Raw genomic sequence first — 21,560 nt, forward strand, 5'->3', positions numbered from 1 at the left:
TTACGTTAGCTTCTACAATAAATTCAGAAAGTTTCTCTATTGACTAAAATGTATAATTTTAATACCTTTATTTATAAACAACGTTATGGTAACATTATCAAAATTATTTTAAATATTAAATAATAATTATTAATATCGTATTATTATCATATTTTGTATACATATTTAAATATGTAAAATTTTTACCTTAGCTAAAAATTCGGAATATACGTTATTAATCATAATAATTAATGCTGCAATTATATTAAGATTTCTAAAAACAAAAAAAATCAAATGTATATATATATAATACATATAATAAACTTTTGTACAAAATATTTATAAAAATATGTCACTTTACTTTGGTTTTATTTCGTTAAACTTATCTAATATATACATCAATATAATTGGATTCTTCGCATGCTTCGTAATAATATTTAAGAAAATGTTAGCGAGAAATTGATCTTTCTGTTTTGTATAAGTGTACTGTTTATAATTTAATAAATAATCCTTGATAAAATAAGTATCTTCAATGCAAGTCACATATTTTAAAAATTTAGTGTCATTTTTTTTTAATTCTCTGGTATACACTGATGTCCAAGTATTGTCATTTATCGTAGTTTTCATTAAACCTCTACAATATGTCCATTCCCTCCACCATGGCAAAAGTCTACAATATAAAAAGAATTTAATTTTCTTATTAAAGATTAGCGTATCAACTCATTTGAACATTATAGAAGATACCTACAAGAAAATTTGAGTAAGAAAGGCTAAAAATATGTAACATAATTTACCTGTGTTTTATAGGATCTTGGAGATGTTGTTTTAATTTATTTTTCGCTTTTTCCGTACAAGTGTTCTCACCAAAAAAACATGCCCATCTTGCAGCTTCTTGTCGTAAACATGTTATAAGTTCGTTTGAATCATCAATTTCTTCATATTTGATTTTTATAAGTATCTTACTTAATATGATTCTTATTCTTTTCTAAAAATATTTACATATACATTTCTTTGTTAATAAGTTTGTAATTATAGTTCATTGACAATGATTTTAAGCACCTAGCTATATAACAATGTTATATATCAATATTATTGACAGTAGTGAAAATCATACACTTTGGGGACTGTTCTTCGCGTGAGTGATTATTCAAACTGAAATGTTTGCACATTTATTTGTGACGTAATAATATGTAAAATTTTATCGTTGCTGGATATATTTTTATGGTTGTAAATATTTAAATTATTAGTGATGAATGAGAGTATATGCAAATATCCGAAATGTAACATTTTTATTGAACTCTATTAATATTTACCATAAAACTCAAATCGCTTTCTTCCAGTATCGCAGCAGGAAAAGTATTAAACATGTATTCCAGAGCTTTAAACATAGGATACCATGCTATATAATCTTCTTCTTTACTCAAATACGATGTGATATCCCAGAATATAGAGATCTTGAGGTGGTCTGCTATCATTAAATGAAATGCATCATCGATAATTTGGGCACGATTAAGAACATGAATTTTCGTAAAATTATCAGAGTTTAGATAATTTGAAATTCTTTGCCAATTCTCATCATCATAGTTAACGCGATAATATCCTGTCGAATAGTAAATAAATTTTAACAATTTTTATTATTCTGAATAATTTTATAATTAATATATACTTAATTTTAAACATTTGCGTTTAATATTTTTGTTTTAATATTGTTTAATATTTTACCAATTTGTTGTATATTAAATATTATCCAACCTTCCTCTTTACGTGAGAATGTATGATTTAAATCTATTGCTTTGCATAGCGGATAGTGAATAAAACTTGTAAAATTGAGATACGTGTGAGTAGTAAAAGTTACAGGCATGCAATACATTTTTAACGTGTCGGAATTTTGTATCGAAACATGCATTTTGCTCAAAGGCTCATTATAACTTCGAACTACTTTGATGAGAGGACAATGGTCTTCCAAAGTCCAATATTTCATTGTTTGTAATAATATATTACTAATTAGTGATACATATTGCTTGTTTGCATTAGCAACAACTTCATCGAGGAAAGTCATAAAATTTTGACGATCAAATTGGCTAAATTCACAAAGTATGTAAATTATGTAAAAAAACATTATAAATATGTTAAAATTGTTTGTATAATGAAATGTATAAAGACAAAACGAAAAATAATAAAAATATAATAAAGAAGAAAGTTCTACGAAAGAAATAAAATGAAAAAAAGCAATAAAGAGGCCCAGCAAATACAGTATATAAATGTTATATACTCAAGCATGTTACATGTAACATATATGTTAATTGTAATTTCCCACTCATAGATGTAACATTTTTAATATTACATATATTACATTGTAGTTATATTGTCATTATATCTCAAGATAGCACTGACTTATCAATACATCCATGTGCTATTTGGTATATAATTACAATATAACTACAATGTAATATATGTTATATTAAAATGTTACATCTATGAGTGGGAAATTACAACTAACATGGATGTTACATGTAACGTACACGTTATATTACCTGTTATATTCCGTTTTATTATAGCAATGTAACAATTACATATCGGTGTTTGCTGGGAGATATAGAAAATATTAAAAAGAATAAAAATTAATTTATAAATTATTTTGAAAAATAGTAAATTATTAAACAAAAATATAAAACAACAATGAATATGTATATATATATATATATATATATATATATATATAAAAGTGACAAAACAACAATTTATTCAACAAAAGTGGTTCAGTAAAAGTAATGAAAGTAAAAGTAAATTTATAGTAGCAGAACTAGGAAAATAGCAAAATTGTAAAACTAAAAAAAAATAATATGAAATATCAGGAGAAGCGAAATAATAAAGGACATTATATAAAGTTTATATTATTAAAAATTATTTACATAATATATTTATATTATATTATTTTTTTATATTATATTCTGTATTGTCTTACTCACGTTTTGTTTGCATATGATCGAATGCTATTCCAAAATATTACTTTGGTGACGGCGTATTCTATCATGCGCACTATAAAGGGTGCTACAATTTACATCAAAATTATAAATAAGATATATTATAAATATATAATTATTATAATGATTACATGTAAACATAGTGATATTACAAAGCAAAATTATATATGTGTAATTTTTTATGCCGTGTGGCGATTTAAAAAAATGTTAAATAATGACTTTGGTTCTGTCAGTTATATAAAAAATGGTATGTATTTTCTGTCTTTTTAAGTTTTTAAATTTTTAAGTTTTTAAATCTTTTAAATTAAATTTAAAAAATTTTTATTATTTAACATGTAAAATTTGGGACTGAAAAAAAAATTGCAGATAATATTAATCCGGTGTAAATGCAGAAAACTTTTTCATTAAATATTAAAAATATTGTTGATACTGCCAAATGTGCAATTGTGAAGAATACGATAACTATAGTTAATATTTTAGCGCAAAAATGTCATATAAAAAAGAGAAAAAAGCATTTTTAAAAATAATAACAATTTTATTTTTTATAGGTAAATATCAATAACAACTAATTATTTATTTGCAAATTATTATTTATCAATAACAATTAATTATTATTATTTTTTTTTATATATTTTGTTTTTTTGACTTTAGATTCGGATTCAGCTGATCAAATTATATTAAAAATGACTTATTTTGTACTTCATTTGTAAGGAAATAGTAAAGATTTGAATTAGAGAATAAATACCATTTTTCATATCACGGACAAAACCAAAATCATTATTTAACATTTTTCATAATCGCTACACGGCATTAAAAATTAGATGCTTCAAGCTAAGTTTTGGTACCTTGGAAGTTAAATTTACTTCAATACAATTTTGGGTGGGGAAGAGGGTGGCCGATTTGACGTGGAATGACTCATATATTTATAGGGTCAAGGTACCGATTATGAGATAGGTTCTAAATATGAGATAGCGACTTAGTAACGACACCGTACATCTGAAATATATGACGTTTGCGTCATTTATTTCGTCGGATACTACTAAGATAATATGTGCCTTGTGCCATATATAAATGTATGTATGTATGTATGTATACAAGGTATAGTAATCGCAGTGAAATGTCTTCTACTGCCGCACCGTTTATCATTTTATTTTAAAAGTAAATTTTTCGTTAATTCTTACGAAAACAGCAAAACATTAAAAAAAGGACTATTCAATTAATATCCTCTACACACATATGCGCGATTATTATCGGACATTTTGTGTACATATATATACCTGTATGTATATACTTTAAATATTAATTAAAGAATACACATATATGCATGTGTGTGTACTTTAATAACTTTATTTTCTAATAAAATCCATATAAACAATTAATTATCTTATAACTTTACACATATTTTTATAATATTAATAGTTCAAAATTTACGCAGATTATTTTATTATATTACGTTATACCTCTGATGGAAGCGCGAATTTTCAATAAATTGTCATCTTGTGAAGTAGAATTCCACATATCATAATCATCCAAATAAAAAGAAGTATGTTGATTTTGAACAACAAATAAATTTATTATTCGATTATCTGGATAAATCTGTAAAAAAAATAATTAATATATCAATATAATTGCTCTAAAAATGCAAGCATTAGAAGGAAATATTAATATCATTAGCGGTTCTTCTATGTTAAAAAAAATCACTTTCTCACTTTGAAAAACACATACGAATAAATATAATAATAAAATCTCAAATTTTGTATTAATATAATTAATAAATATTACATATTTTTAAAATTATTATCTCATGATATTATATCGCAGAATTCTCTTTATCAAAATATTCAAAATAAATATCGGGTGTACTTGTTTCTGATTAATTTATTTTATTTTAGATTTCACAATAATTTAAAAGTATCAGATTAAGTGGTGTTAAAATATAAAATAATTTTTCATACTTTACATTATATTTATATGAATGTAAATATTTGAAAAAGTATTTTTAAAAAACAGTTTAATATCGTATACATATGTATATATTGTAAAATGTTTTTAAAAAAATTTAGCAAAAATTTAAACATTTTGTAAAAATAATTTGATATACGAAAATCTTGTTATATAAATGTTTCAGTATGTTATCGTTTCCGAGAAAGTGGGAGCGTGATAGCATTAAAAATATTTAGAATAACCTCATTGACAGTATACGTTGCAAGCAATGTAGTAAGAGCTTTATTAAACCAAGCCAATTTAAATGGATTGTTCAGATTATAAAACCAATGCTGTGTCACTTTATGTCCTACTAATTGAATTACTTCGATTTTGTGAGCAACAGGATATAAATTTTTATCGTAAACGATATCCATTTCGCTGAAAGTTATATTTAAATGTTAGACTGAGAACTTTTATAGAAAATAAAATTTTATTTTTGTTATAATTTTTTAATTTTATTGTTAGATGTACAATTTACAAACTTATGAGTACAATGTAGCAAATCAGTATTTTTAATCATATCAAATAATAATTCTTTAAATTTTTAATTTACGTACAAAACAATGATTTTGTGTTATTGTGTATCATTGATAAATAACTATATTTTTAAATGAACAAAAAAATGTCATTTCTTCTACAGGTTTATTACAATTTTAACATTTACCTTTAGGAAATACGATATAGCATAAAAACTTTTTTCTTATGTATGTATTTTACAACAATAAACTCAAACTTTGTATATTATAAGAATAAACTTAATTTTTACTACTTAAAATTGTTGTTTTCATAATATTTTATACTTTTGAACGTTTACAGACACAAAAGGTATACTTGTTTTTAAATTTCATCATTTTGCATACTAATATAATTTTATTTTTAATGTAATTTTAAGCACTTGTACTCACTTATAAAAAACAAGTCCCAAAACTGTTATGTCATTATCAGGGAAATTTGGTATTGCAACATGAGTCACATTCGAAATATTGTTCGAATGTTGTTTCCATTTATTTTTATAGAACAACGTGATATTTTCAGCTACATTTTTTGCAAATTCCATGTGAAATACAGTTTCGTTTCTGCACCATATTTGAATATGTTGAGTATTATTATCAATACGTGTTAAGTAATTGGACACAATTATTGTTGCAAGATACGGCGACATTGCAGGTGTGGTATCAAAGTGTGTCCATAACATATTGTACTTATTTTCTTCCGTATTTCGCAATGGCATATTTGACAAAGCCGTGCATTGATAACATCCTATAGATATGTTAAAGGTTGCTCCTGAGTATAAATACTTTTGATCCCAACATGATTTCGACATTTGTCGGGCGCCTATTATATGAAAATGAGTAGCAGCTACCAAACTATACATTTTAAAGAACATAAATGAATGAAAAATTTTTAGCAAGCCTCAAAATGTTGGGATTTATAAATGTATAAATGTAATATGTAATAATATGTACTAAAGGTATAGAAAAATCGTCTTTAAATTTAAATTTTATGAAATATTATAATTTTCGAAACATTTAATGCATAAATAATATGTAATAATAACAAGGTTTCATGTAAATGCACATTGTACATTGTTTTCATAAACACATATAATTTACTTACGCAGTTTTTTTTTTCACATCGAAAATTCTAAAGACGTCATCAGTAAAACCATTATATTTAATATTTAAAATATAATTTCCTGGTAATAATTCATCCTTAAAAGAAACATCAATTATGTCTTCTTCAATATCATATGTCGGTTTATAAACTGTATATTTAGCATTCTCATGATATTTTTCTAAATTTCCAATTAAAACTATATTGTTAAAATATATTTTTTCTAAATATACGTTGTTGAACAATATATTTTGTGTTTTGTTAAGAATGTTTATGCTGATATTGTATTCGCCATAGAAAATGTTTTCTTCAATACATGATATAAACTTGATATCGTAATGGTTTGGTTTTATATATTTTGATGGATCATAGCATAAGGATGATTCATTATGCATAAAAGCCGTGTCAGCGATGAACATTAACCCGCTACTTAATAATAGCTTTAGAAATATTATCATGTTAGAAAAGAAATATTAATTTTAAATCTGTAAAGCACACTGTAAGCAAAAGACAAATAGAGAATTTAAATATAGTATTGATGTCTTTTTTAAATCACTAGACGACACAAGAGCGCGTTTAGCGCGCGCTTTTGATTTTATTTCTATATTATTCATTTTATAATTGTCAAATTGTTAATTTTGGCGAAGACAGTTGCTTGATGCTATGAATATGATCATAATTTTAAGTCGCCCTATTTCAATTATGTTCATATAACTTTAATTAACCGAATTTTTATTTTAACGACTATTTTGTACATATACTGATAATAGAATACATTTGAGAAATACAATTTAATAATAAGTAGAAATTAAATTTTAATAATTTTCAATTTAAATATATTTGAAATTTTTCAACTTTAATGAAATATCTTATTAAATCGATATAAACTAGTGTTTATGCGTTTTTTAATATTAACATGCGTTTTGAATGTTTTATATAAAATATTTATGTAAAAAATTTTACGTAAAATATTTAGTATTATGTCTACTTTTAACTTGTGTTGTTTTTATATTCCAAGTGAGAAATGATGGTCGAATCGATAACGATTCGACTAATTATTTGTCACTAAGATTCATTTTACACTTAACAAAATTAATTTTTTCAAGCTTTTATTATACTTCTTTTAAGAGGATATATCGCATACAGATTAAAAACAATCATTCTATTCTTTATTCTTCTTAATTATATATATAATTTTCAACAACAAAAATTAATATTTAATTTTTCATTCTTGATAAAGTTATTTTACTCAATGTCAGCACAACTTCAAAATCAATTTAAGTATTAAAATACATACAGATATTTTTTATAAATAATAAAAAGTACGAGAAACTTTGGAAAACAGAATTTTAATAAATTAGTAATAAAAAAACAATTAAAAGTGTCTATTATAATATACATTATCTGTTAACTGTAGTATATTTGCAACTTTCAAAAATAAAATATTCGATATCAAACTTTGGTGGGTTCAAAATTATTTTAACTGTGACGTTAAATACCGGAACTAAAATTTATTTTATATTTCAATTTTATTTTAAAATATTAAATCAAATTGTAAACAAAAGTCGGCGATCGAATATATGTATATATATGACAACGAGCGAAACAATCATAAGGAACAGGTAACGAAAGACAAAGTATCAAAACAAACAAATTATAACAGCTTAACCGATATTAACAGGTGACCGGAGAATCGATAACTTGTCACTCGCTCAGCAAACTCGCTGAAGAAAAAACAAATAGAATTATATATCGCAAGCGAAAGTTATATCTTGCGGTTATTGTAAGTCATTTATAATATTTTAAATGCAGAATTATAGTGAATAACGATAATACAACGTCTCTAAATTTATTACAATATTTTATCTAATAAAACTAATAATTCACCAAACATATTACAATTCGTAAAATATTATATTATCGATATTATTTGAAATTATCTTAGGATTAAAATTTACAAATAATTTTGAATAAAACTATTCTCTCTATTTCTATACATATGTTGGAAATTCTATAAAATTCCGTCCTACCGTATGATTAAATTTTCTTGAATCTGTAGTAAATGTATAATATGTATGAACACATATATGTTTAATATGTATGAAAATTGTTTTGACTTACCGAATATTTCGAAACAGAATGTCAATTGGAAAATTATATTGATTAGAACTATATATTGTTTTAAAATGAACTGCAGCAAATTAATGCTTTAGAAGTATGCAATGTTGGAAGAATATAATATATTCACACACTTTATTAAAAAGATTATATTTACCACCACGCGGTTCGAAAGACCACGAAAGACTGACTGATTCTCTGTACGTGTCTTCATGATAAATATAATGTGTTAGGTCAACAAAATTTCTGAGGTCGTTTTATGTGTATATATATTTACATATATATTTGTGTGTGTGGCGGCATTTTTGTGTAACTGTTGTCTTAATTGAGCACATTTAAATTTTGCCCAATTAATTTAATAAATTGGCATTATTTATACACATTTATATGACTTATTTCGAAAAACATTTTCACTAAAAATATAGTGTAATTTCTCGTCATATACTCATCCTTCAATAATTTTATCTTAATAATTTTTTGCACAAAATAGTAATAGAATTCAATTATTATAAATATATATCATTATTTAAAAAATGTAAACTACATAGTTGCACATTATTACGAATTGCAATTTTTTTAAATTATTGGAATGTTTTTCTTATACCAATCAATTTATCCACATTATTTTGTGCATTAGTTTGTTAAAACAAAATAATATTGAAAAATAAATACATATTACGAAATGTTTTATATTTTTGTTAGAAAAGAACATAAAACGTTTAAAAAATAATGATAACTATCAAATCTCAAAAATACTCCATTTGAAACAACACCATATACTTACGACGCGACGCTCCTTTTAAATTTTATAAATATTGTATAAAGTATATTTTTCGGAAGAGAAACCTTGGTTCTGAAATAACAATACGTTATTTAAAATGGGTTAATTTATATTTTGTTCGAAATATACATTTATTTATAAATGTCTTTATGCCCAATATTGTGCTTTTATACTATACCTACGTCTGTATGTAAAAGTATATATTATAAAATTGTAAATATTATAATCGATTACTTATTAATCATGATATGTACTATTCTTTCGTCTTTTTATATTAATTTGTTTCTAATTTTAAAGTTTTAATACTTTGATTATTTATTACATCGTACTCTATGTGCGAAACTATAAAGATTTATAACTGATAAAATTAGTATTCTTATATAACATTTCTTTATAAACTTAATACAATATATTTTCGAAGATCTGTTTTCTTTTTTTTCAATATATATATATATATATATATATACTAAATAAATAAACTAGAGATAAAGCCAAAATAGAATACAATTTTGATTATAAATCGTGACTTTCCGATGAACTATCGCGATATATCAAACCAGATGTGACAACAATTGTTGCGAATTTATATTGCGAATTTCTTTGAAAAATTAAAATATTCTATAATTGATAATTATATAATAATTATTATATTTTTATCTTTCGAACATATATTATGTTATACAGAGAAGGCCTCTAAAAATTTTGAACAAAGTTTATTTTATCAAATCTCTCTGATAGCGCAATAAAATTTTTATTAATTTAAATAAAATATTTAATTCAATACTTCTGCATAATAAAAATTATTTATTTGAAACTAATAATATCGATTGTATGTAAAAAATATTTATTGTTTGATGTAAGAAAATTCTTTTCAATACAGATAATTATTTATTTGTATCAAATAAATGATTTATATAGCTGTATAGAAATAAAAATATTTTTTAATTTAATAATTTTTTCAATGCGCGGTGATACTCTTTTATATGTGTCAATTTAATTCTTGGCAATATGTGAAACATTAAATTGATTTTAATTGTGCAAGTAAAAATTAAATTAAATTATCTTTAATTTTGATTTAAATGTTTAAGAAAATTAATAAACGATACTTCTTTCCTTTTTACAATATTTTATTTAGTGTTAGAATTACTGAAATATCAATAAAGTATTAAATCAGCCAAAGATATCTGTTAAAAATTCGTACTATAAATTTACACACACAGCATGTCTTTAGTTTAATTTTTATTTTCTTTTATGTAATTGATGTAAATTATAATATTTTTAAGTTTCAAAGGCATTTTATTCGATAAATTTTTATGGGTCAAAAATTATTTCAATATTACGGTTCCGGAATCAATTATACGTAAATATGTGCGTATATTACGTATAGTAGCTTTCTTTACATATTCTAATCGATAAGCTATAAAAATATTTTAAAAGAGATTCGACATTTATCATTAAGAATAGTAAGAAACGGAATAATAAAAACTCAAATGAAGTAATAAGATAATTTTTTAATATTAAAATTCATCGCGTTGATTGAAACAAGCACATGTTAGACGCGCACTTATTATAAACTTGTGACAAATGTTATTGCTGTGTTATTGCTATGTGACAAGTTATGCAATATTGTTTTGACCTTGCAGTTTTATATCGTCATTTTCAATATTTTTCTATTAATATATATATATATATATGTATAATATATATTAAGATTAATATTTTATTTAAATAACTTTTTAAAATTAGAGAGAGAGAGAGAAAGAGAGAGAGAGAGAGAAAGAGAGAAATGTGTCATGTTATTTATTATAAACTAAAAAATGCTAATCAATCACAAATTCTACATAATTAATAATATTGAATGTAAAAAATAATTAATTTCTGCAATAATATATAATTTTACTACTTCAAACAAGATCGCAAAAACATAAAAATCTTGATGCATGCAGTTATAACGTTTTGTAAATATAAAAAGGCAAATATATAAATCGGATAGTAATACATCTAAATAAACAATATTTAGAGCAGTAAAAGATATAGTAGATACAATATAAAAAAATTATTCATATAAAGTATGTCCACGTATGCAAAGCTGCAATTTTTTTACATCCACCGATTAGAAGAAAAATCTTGCAAAATATTGTCTCTGCTTCTCGATTTGTTTTTTGCGAATAATTTGAATCTTGATTGTAATATAGGAATATAATTCATCCTTATCTATTACACGGTCACTCATCTAAAACAAATCGTTTCATTAATTATAATATAATTAGATAAATATAGTAATCTCATTCCGCATTATACAAATCTTAATATATATAAACAAAGATTGTCATAATAAAATCAACATACTAATTATATAACAAATAATCAGATACAAAAATAATATTCAGAAATTAATCACACAGATAGAACAATTTTTCATTTTCTTTCGCTTTCCATAATAATATTTATTAAATATACCTCCTTTATTCGATGTCTTCTAAATAGATGTTCTGTATTCACTTTAATTACGTTAGCTTCTACAATAATTTCAGATTGTTTCTCTATTAACTAAAATGTATAATTTTAATACCATTATTAATGAACAACGTTATGGTAACATTATGAAAATTATTTTAAACATTAAATAATAATTATTAATATCACATTATTATCATATTTTGTATACATATTTAAACATGTAACATTTTTACCTCAACTAGATTTTCGGAATATACGTTATTAATCATAATAATAAATGCTGCAATTATATTAACATTTCTAAAAACAAAAAAAATCAGATGTATATATATAATACATATAATAAACTTTTGTACAAAATATTTATAAAAATATGTCACTTTACTTTGGTTTTATTACGTTAAAATTATCGAATAAATACGTCAGTATAATTGGATTCTTTGCATGCTTCGTAATAAAATGTAAGAATGTGTTAACGAGAAATCGATTTTCCTGTTTTGTATTAATGTACTGTTTATAACTTAAATAGTATTTGATGAAATCAGTATCTCCAATGCAAGCCAAGTATTCTGAAAATTTATAGTCAGCTTTCATTACTCCTATGGTATACACTAATCCAAAAGTGGTCTCATTTCTCGTAGTTATCATCAAACCTCTACAATATGTCCATGTCTTCCACCATGGCAAAAGTCTAAAATATAAATTGAATTTAATTTTCTTATTAAAGATTTTCGTATTAATTCATTTGAACATTATAAAAGATATCTACAAGGAAATTTGATTACAAAAAGCTAAATATATATAACAATATTTACTTGTGTTTTATAGGATCTTTGATATGTTCTTCTAATTTATTTTTTGCTTTTTCTATACAAATGGTGTGACCAAAAAAACATGCCCATCTTGCAGCTTCTTGTCGTAAACATATTCTAAGTTCGTCTGCATCATCAATTTCTTCATATTGGATTTTTTCAAGTAACTCGTTTAACATGAATTTTAGCTTATCTATTCTATCCTAAAAATCATTAAATATATATTTTTTTATTAATATGTTTATAATTATAATTTATCGACAAAAATTTTAAACATTCAGTTATGTATCCAATAACAATGTTATATATTAATATTATTCACAGTAGTGAAAATCATACACTTTGGGAACTGTTTATCGCGTGAGTGATTATTCAAACTGAATTTGTTTGCACATTTATGTGAGACGTAATAATATGTAAAACTTTATTGCTAGATATATTTCTCTATAATATTTAAATTATTTGTGATCAATCAGTGTATATATAAATATTCAAATGTAATACTTTCATTGAAATTGATTAGTATTTACCGCAAATTTTTTAGTTTTTTCGTCCACTGGAAAAGTACTAAACATGTTTTCCAGAGCTTTAAACATAGGATACCATGCGATATAATCTATTTCTCTATCCAAATACGATGTGATACTCCAGAATATAGAGGCGTTGAGGTGACCTGCTATCACTAAATGAAATGCATCATCGATAATTTGGGCACGATTAAGAACATGAATTGTCGTAAAATCATCATTGTATAGATAATCTGAAATTCTTCGCCAATTCTCATTATCATAGTTAACGCGGTAATATCCTGTCGAATAATAAATAAATTTTAACAATTTTTATTATTTTGAATAATTTTTATTATTAATATACACTTAATTTCAAACATTTTTGTTTAATATTTTTGTTTATATAAATTATAAATTAAAAACGTATAAAATATTCAATAAATTGCAAATACATATTTAAAATTAATTATAAATTAAAAATGAAATTGTGCGAGATATTGTTGTATAGCATAAAATAAAATTGATTCTAGTTGTGCATATATATATTTTATTTTATCTGTATACTTATATTAGTATACTAATTTTATAAATATAGTTAACTTTTTAATCATTTTTACTATGATTAGAATAAAATATTTGTAAAAATATAACTTTAATATTGATATTACGTAGAAAACGCCTATATATATATATATATTATATATATATATATATATATATATATATATATATCTTATTAATTATATATAATAATACAGAACACAGAACATTACACAAAGCATTTTAAAACTATTGTAGTTTATATAATGAATATATAATGAATATCTCTAATTTTTATATAGTACTGTATAAAACAGAAAAAATATAAAATAATGTCAATTGTGTGTGTAAAATAAAGACGAGTAATAAGTCATAATAATAAGTCAATTGGTCGATAATTACCAATTTGTTGTATATTGAATATCATCCAACCATTCTCAAGAAATGAGTTTGTTGAATTTAAATCCCATGATTTGCATAGCCAGTAGTGAGTAAAACTGTTAAAATTGGTATACGTCTGGGTCGTAAAAGTTACAGGAATGCAATCAATTTCTAATGTGTCGTAATTTTGTACCGATACATGTATGTAGCTCCCATGATCACTATAATTTCGTACTACTTTGATGAGAGGACAATGCTCTTCCAAAGTCCAATATTCCATTGTTTGTAATGATATTTCAGTATCTACATTTTTTGCATCAGCAACAACTTCTTCCAAAAAAGTCATAAAACTTTGACGATGAAATTGGCTAAATTTACAAAGTGTGTAAATTATGTAAAGAAAACATTATAAATATGTTAAAATTGCATGTATAATTTTAATATTAAAAAAAATTTTAATAAATTCTAAGAAGCAAAATATAATTGCACTTCTATTTATATATTTATATGTGGCAATAAATCCCACAAGGATATAAAATATATATAAAATAAAAATTAAAATTACAAGCGACGTGTGTTAAGGATATCGCGACCGGTAACACAAAACAATAAATAAATAAACGAGCGATTAACATGACGAAAGTAAATTTCGATTATCGAACATAATAAAAAGCGAGAGTACCTCAAAATAAAGATAGAGTCTAATCACCTAAAAATAAAAATAAGATCGCGGAATGATGGAGAGAAGCGAGACAATGCGCGGCCTCGAGGCCAGAGACTTGCGTTCGCGTAACACGTTTTGTTTCCCGGCGAAAAGTAAAAGTTTGTATCAGGTCTTTTGTGACACAAATAAAATGAAGTAAGATACATTATACTGTGCAACCCCAAATTAATGTTCCGGATGAAATATCCTCACCCGATCCGCGATAACGGCGAAACATAATTGACGAACAAGAACGCACCTAAATATATATCTTATATTTATATGATGATAATAACATAATATTGAATAAAATTTAATAATTTTATTTGATTTGTTAGGTATTAATAATATAGATTATATTTGATCAAGGTATTGAAAGAGTTATAAAATGATTAATAAAAGAAATAACAAAACAAATAAATTGAAGATAAAGAAAGCACAAAAAATGAAAAACATATAATAAAAGAAATCGTTCTACGAAAAAAAATGAAATGAAAATAAAGAAAGCAATGCAAAAGAGATATACGTGTTAGATATATTTAAAATAAGATTAAAAAACGAATGTAGCACAAAATTTAATAAAAAGAACACATAAAAATAATACACGATAGAAAGAAATAAAGGAAATAATAAAAAGAATAAAAATTAATTAAAAAATTATTATGAAAAATAAGAAATTGAAACAAAAAGAAACAATATTGAATATGTATATATGAAAAAGTAACAGAACAACAATTTGTTTCAACAAAAGCGGTTTTCATAATAAAAGTAATGAAAGTAAAAATAAGTCTAGTAGCAGATCTAGGAAAATAGCGAAATTGTAAAACTAAAAGAAAACAATACGAAAAATGTCAGAAGAAGCGAAATAATAAGGGACATTCTATAATATTTGTATTATTATAAATTATTTAAGATTTATATAATTTTATGTTTTTATATTACATTTTATATTGTATTACTCACGTGTTATTTCTATACGAGCGAACGCCTTTCCAAAATATTTCATCGGTGAAAACGTGTTGCATCATGCGCAGTATACAGGGTGCTACAATTTACATTAAAATTGTAAATTAGATATATTATAAATATATATTTGTTATAATGGTCACGTATGTTAACATAGTAATATTATAGAGAATTATATAAATATAAATATAAATATATACATATATATATATATATATATATATATATATACATGTATGTATACAAGGTATAGTATATAATCGCATAACTATTAATTAATATTTAAATATTAATTAAAGAATATATACATACGTATCCACACACGGACATGAGCGCGAATGTGTTTGTGTATATACTTTTACAAAATTAATATTTAATTAGAATCCAAAAAAAATAAAGAATTAATTACTTTATAACTTTACACATATTTTTATAATATTAGTAATTAGAAATGTACACGGACTATTTAATTATTTTACGTTATACCTCTGATGGATCGGCGAATTTTTAATAAACTGTCATATTGTGAAGTAGAATTCTCCATATCATAATCATCCAAATAAAAAGAAGTATGTTGATTTTGAACAACAAATAAATTTATTATTCGATTATCAGGATAAATCTGTAAAAAAAATAATTAATATATCGATATAACCGCTCTAAAAATACTTGCATTAGAAGGAAATGCTAATATTGTTAGCGGTTCTTCTATGTTAAAAAGAAACATTTTCTCATTTTGAAATATATACATACAAATAAATATAGTAATAAAATCTAAAATTTTGTATTAATATAATTAGTAAATATTATATACTTTTGTAGAATTATTAGCTTATAATATTATATTGCAGATTTCTCTTTATCAAGCTAATTTAAATAAATGTATGTACTAATTTTTTAAAAATAAAAGAATTTTTAATATTTTACATTATAATGATATGTATGTAAATATTTGGAAAAAGTATTTTTTTAAAACAGTTTAGTATTTTACATAATGTTGAATGTTTTTAACATAATACCTCATTGACAGTATACATTGCAATCAAAGTAACAAGACCATTATTAAACCAAAAATCCGATACTAACGGATGGTTCATTAGATCATAAAACCATTCTTCTATCACTTTACGTCCTACTAATTGAGTAACTTCGATGTCGCGAGTAACAGGATATATATCTTTACTATTGATGATATCTGTTTCCCTGAAAATTATATTTGAACGTTCAGATTGAGAACTTTCGTAAAAAATAAATCTTTATATTTTTGTTACAATTTTTAAAATTTTATTGTTAGAGGTACGATTTACAAACTCATGGGTACAATTTAGCAAATCAGTATTGTAACTCGTACCAAATAATGTTTCCTTAATTTTTAATTTAAGTTTAAAACAATGATTTTGTATTAATGCGTATATCATTGATAAAAAAGTACAGTTTTAAATAAATAAAAAAATGTCATTTTTTTATAGCTTTATTACAATTTTAGCATTTAGGGGATACGATATAGCATAAAAACTTTTCCCATTATATGTATGTATGTATATTAAAACAATAAACTTCAACTTTTTGAATTATAATACGAATAAACTTACTTCTTACTACTTAAAATTGTTTGTTTTCCCAATTTCTTATACTATCGAACATTTACAGAAACAGAATAAAGATATACATGTTTTTAAACTTTATCATTTTGCATGCATACTAATATAATTTTGTTTTTAATGTAATCTTAAGCACTTGTACTCACTTGTAAAAAACAAGTCCGAAAACTGTTATGCCATTGTCATGGAAATTTGGAATTGCAACGTGAGTCACCTTAAAAAAATTGTTCACACGTTGTTTCCATTTATTTTTAATGATTTTTTTAGTGATATTTTCAGCTACATTTTTTGCAAATTCAAAGTGAATTACAAATTCGTTTCTGCACCACACTTCAATGTTTTGAGTATCATTATAAACACGTAATAGGTAATTGGACACAATTATTGTTGCAAGATAAGGCGACATTGCATATGTGATAAAGGAGTGTGTCCATAACATATTATTCACAATTTGTTTCGTATTTCGCAATGGAATATTTGACAAAACCATGCATTGGTTACATCTTATAGAAATCTTAAAGGTTGCTTCTAATAACTCCTGTTGCCGACATGGAAACAATCCGGCATCTATTATCTGGAAATGCGTAGTAGCTATCCAACTACATTTCAAAGTACAGAAATTAATGAGACATTTTTGGTAAGCATAAAAATATTGAGAGTTAAAAAATCCATAAATGTATAATATGCGTCAACGTATAATATATATTTGACTTTATTACATATATTATAATAATAAAGGTAAAGAGAGATTGTTCGTCTTTTATATTTGAATTCCACGATATGTAATAATACTTGGGATACTTTAATACCTAAATAATCTATTATTAATTACAACAATATATTAATTAAAATAATGTATTAATTAAAATAATATATTAATTACGATGATTTATTTATTTGCAGATTGTACTTTTTTAATAAACATTTGTTATTTACTTACGCAGATCTTTCTTTCACGTCGAAAATTGTGAAACCTTCATCAGCTGTACCCATATATTTTATATGTAAAGTGTAATTTCCTGGTGATAAATCATCCATAAAGAAAACGTCAATTATGTTTGCTTTAATATTATACGTCGGTTTATACATTATTGTAAAATGTCTATCATTTTTATGAGATTTTCCCAAACTTTTAAATAAAACTATGTTTTTAATACATAATTTTACTGAAGGTAAATATATGTGTTGCGTTTTGCTAAGAATGCTTATGCTGATCTTGTATTCTCCATAGATAATATTTCCTTCAATGTATAATATATGCTTGATATCGTAATGCGTTGGTTTTATATATTTTGATGGTCGATAACATAAAGATTCATTACGAATAGAAGCCGTCTCAGCGATAAATATTAATCCGCTACTTAATAATAGGTTTAGAAATATCATCATGTCGGAGAAAAGGAATATTTATTGTAAAACACACTGTAAACAAAAGATAAATAGAGAAATTAAATATAGTTTTGATGTCTTTTTTAAATCACACTAGACGACACAATAACAAGGCGTTTCGCGCGCGTTTTTGATATTATTTCTATTATTTATTTTACAATGGTTAAATTATTAATTTTGACGATGACAGTTGCTTGATGCTATGAGTATGATCATAATTTTAATTCGCCGAATTTTAATTTTAAAGCAAATCGACTCAATAACAAGGCGTTTCGCGCGCGTTTTTGATATTATTTCTATTATTTATTTTACAATGGTTAAATTATTAATTTTGACGATGACAGTTGCTTGATGCTATGAATATGATCATAATTTTAATTCGCCGAATTTTAATTATGTACATAATTTTAATTCGCCGAATTTCTATTCTGACAACTATTTTGTATACATCCTACTTTGTATCTCTTTATATATATATTTTTATTTCGTTCAATTTAATCGAATATAATTACGTGCGCGAAACGAAGTTATATTATTTTTTGATAATAAAAGAGAGAGCATATGTTTATTATTATTATCCTTTAAAGGTTGGTGTTTTTTTCTTAAATTGTGTATTATATAAATCCCAAACAAACAATCACCGAGAATAAAACCAACATAAAATCAATTATAAATATAAATTATAAACTTGATAATAAATCTCTATATACATATAAGTATACAATGTGTCCCAAAACTATATTATGGATTTTTTCATTAGATTGATAATTAGAACGTTCTATCATTTTACTCTAGAATTTATAATTAATATATAATTATTAAAATTTTTAATTACATTGCCTCAACTTCTTATCATAACTTTTATAATACATCGCCCTTATAGAGGGATATATCAAATACAAATTGAAAACGATTGTTCTATTTTTTATTCTTTTTAATTACATATATAATCGTCAACAACAAAAATTAATATTTGATTCTTCATTCTTGTTAAAGTTATTCTACTCAATGTCAGCACAACTCTAAAATAATTTTAAATAATAAAATACACACAGATATTTTTTTTTATATAAAAAGTAAAAGGTACGACAAATTATAGAAAACGAAATTTTAATAATCTAGTAATGAAAGGACAATTAAAAGTGTCTATTATAATGTGTGTACATTTATCATCTTTTATGTAAATTGTAGTATTTTTAGGTTTCAGAAATAATTTAATCGATATCAAACTTTTGTGGGTCCACAATTATTTCAACATTACAATTTGTAAAATATTATAATATCGATAATATTTGAAATTACCTCTGGATTAAAATTTAACAATAATTTTGAATAAAACTGTTCTCTTTATTCTTATACATATGTTGAAAATTCTTCAAAATTCCGTTATACTGTATAATTAAATTTTTTTTTGTATTTGTGAACAAATATATGTTTTATAGTGTAAATTTATTTTGACTTACCCAATATTTCGAAACAGAATGTTAATTGGAAAATTATATTAATTAAAACATTATATTGTTTTAAAAATGAACTGCAGCAAATTAATGCTTTGGAAGTATGCAATCTTGGAAGAATATAATATATTCACACACTTTATTAAAAGTGTTATATCTACCACGACGAGGTTCGAAAGACCACGAAAGACTAACTGATTCTCTGTACGTGTCTTCATGATAAATGTAATGTGTTAGGTCAACAAAACTTCTGAGATCGTAATATGTATATATATTTACATATATATTTTTGTGTGGCGACATTTATGTGTACATTTGTCTTAATTAAGCACAAAATATTTCTTAAGTTAATAATTTTTTCAATGCAGAGATATTTTTTTATACTTGTCAATATGTGAATACTTGTCATTAAATTTATTCTTTTATACTTGTCATTAAATTGATTTTAATTGTGTGAGTAAGAATTAAAATAAATTATCATTAATTTTGATTTAAATGTCTGAGGAAAATAATAATCGATTTTTCCTTCCTTTCACAGTATTTTATATAGTGTCATAATTACTCAATTATCAATTAAAGTATTAAATTAGCCATAGATATCTATTAAAAATACATTCTATAAATTTACTTACATAAACATGTGTATAATTTAATATTTATTTTCTTTTATATGTGTATATTATAATATTCTTAAGTTTTAAAGGCATTTTATTCGATATATTTTTATGGGTCAAAAATTATTTCAATATTACGATTGCTAAATTAATTATATGTAAATACATATGTGCGTATATTACATAGTACCTCCCTTTTTATATTCTAATTGATGAGCTATAGAAAAATTTTAAAATATATATTAATTGTTTCCCGATTTCGGTATAACGGATTTCTATCTTTTTTTATGTGTTGCAACACTGTTGTACAAATTTTATTTTGCTAAAAGAGATTCAACATTTATCATTAAGAATAGTAAGAAATGACAAATAATAGAGAAGCAAATGAAATAATAATATAACTTTTTGATATTAAAATTTATCGCGTTGATTGGAAGAAGCACACATAACGCGCATTTATTAAAAACATCAACTTGTGACAAATGTTTTAAAATATTTTTTCTTCTCTAGCTTTGCTTAAATCTCTTTTAAAAATAATTGTAAGGTACAATTCAGATTGACACATTTTGCAGCATTTTTAAATCTATTAAAAATCAGCAAAAATGTTAAAATATGTTGTACAATTTTAAATATTATGTAATGTTTTTTTATAAATATATATTAATA

At 23.5% G+C, this 21,560-nt stretch overlaps 2 protein-coding genes across 2 annotated transcripts; both read right to left on the reverse strand.

Annotated features, from left to right (window-relative positions):
• LOC114933842 (aminopeptidase N-like) lies at positions 1-7,117 on the reverse strand. Its single transcript, XM_085487281.1, has 12 exons — positions 6,779-7,117; positions 6,567-6,661; positions 5,855-6,316; positions 5,150-5,327; positions 4,424-4,559; positions 2,949-3,030; positions 1,702-2,060; positions 1,293-1,579; positions 774-964; positions 341-649; positions 187-253; positions 1-12 (listed from the first exon to the last, which is right to left on the reverse strand). The coding sequence occupies exons 1-12, from the start codon at positions 7,019-7,021 to the stop codon at positions 1-3; spliced, it is 2,421 nt and encodes an 806-aa protein (XP_085343407.1). The 5' UTR covers positions 7,022-7,117.
• A 4,229-nt stretch (positions 7,118-11,346) lies between these two features.
• On the reverse strand, positions 11,347-20,449 carry LOC114932194 (aminopeptidase N-like). Its single transcript, XM_029304362.2, has 13 exons — positions 20,287-20,449; positions 18,375-18,856; positions 17,581-18,033; positions 16,853-17,036; positions 16,320-16,455; positions 15,831-15,912; positions 14,186-14,532; positions 13,265-13,542; positions 12,738-12,937; positions 12,308-12,613; positions 12,156-12,222; positions 11,923-12,012; positions 11,347-11,695 (listed from the first exon to the last, which is right to left on the reverse strand). The coding sequence occupies exons 2-13, from the start codon at positions 18,821-18,823 to the stop codon at positions 11,576-11,578; spliced, it is 2,712 nt and encodes a 903-aa protein (XP_029160195.2). The 5' UTR covers positions 18,824-18,856; positions 20,287-20,449; the 3' UTR covers positions 11,347-11,575.
• Between the last annotated feature and the right edge of the window lie 1,111 nt (positions 20,450-21,560).

The sequence above is a fragment of the Nylanderia fulva genome, unplaced genomic scaffold, assembly GCF_048542155.1.
Source record: "Nylanderia fulva isolate GAGA-0341 unplaced genomic scaffold, ASM4854215v1 Scaffold52, whole genome shotgun sequence".
Taxonomy (NCBI): Eukaryota; Metazoa; Arthropoda; class Insecta; order Hymenoptera; family Formicidae; genus Nylanderia; species Nylanderia fulva.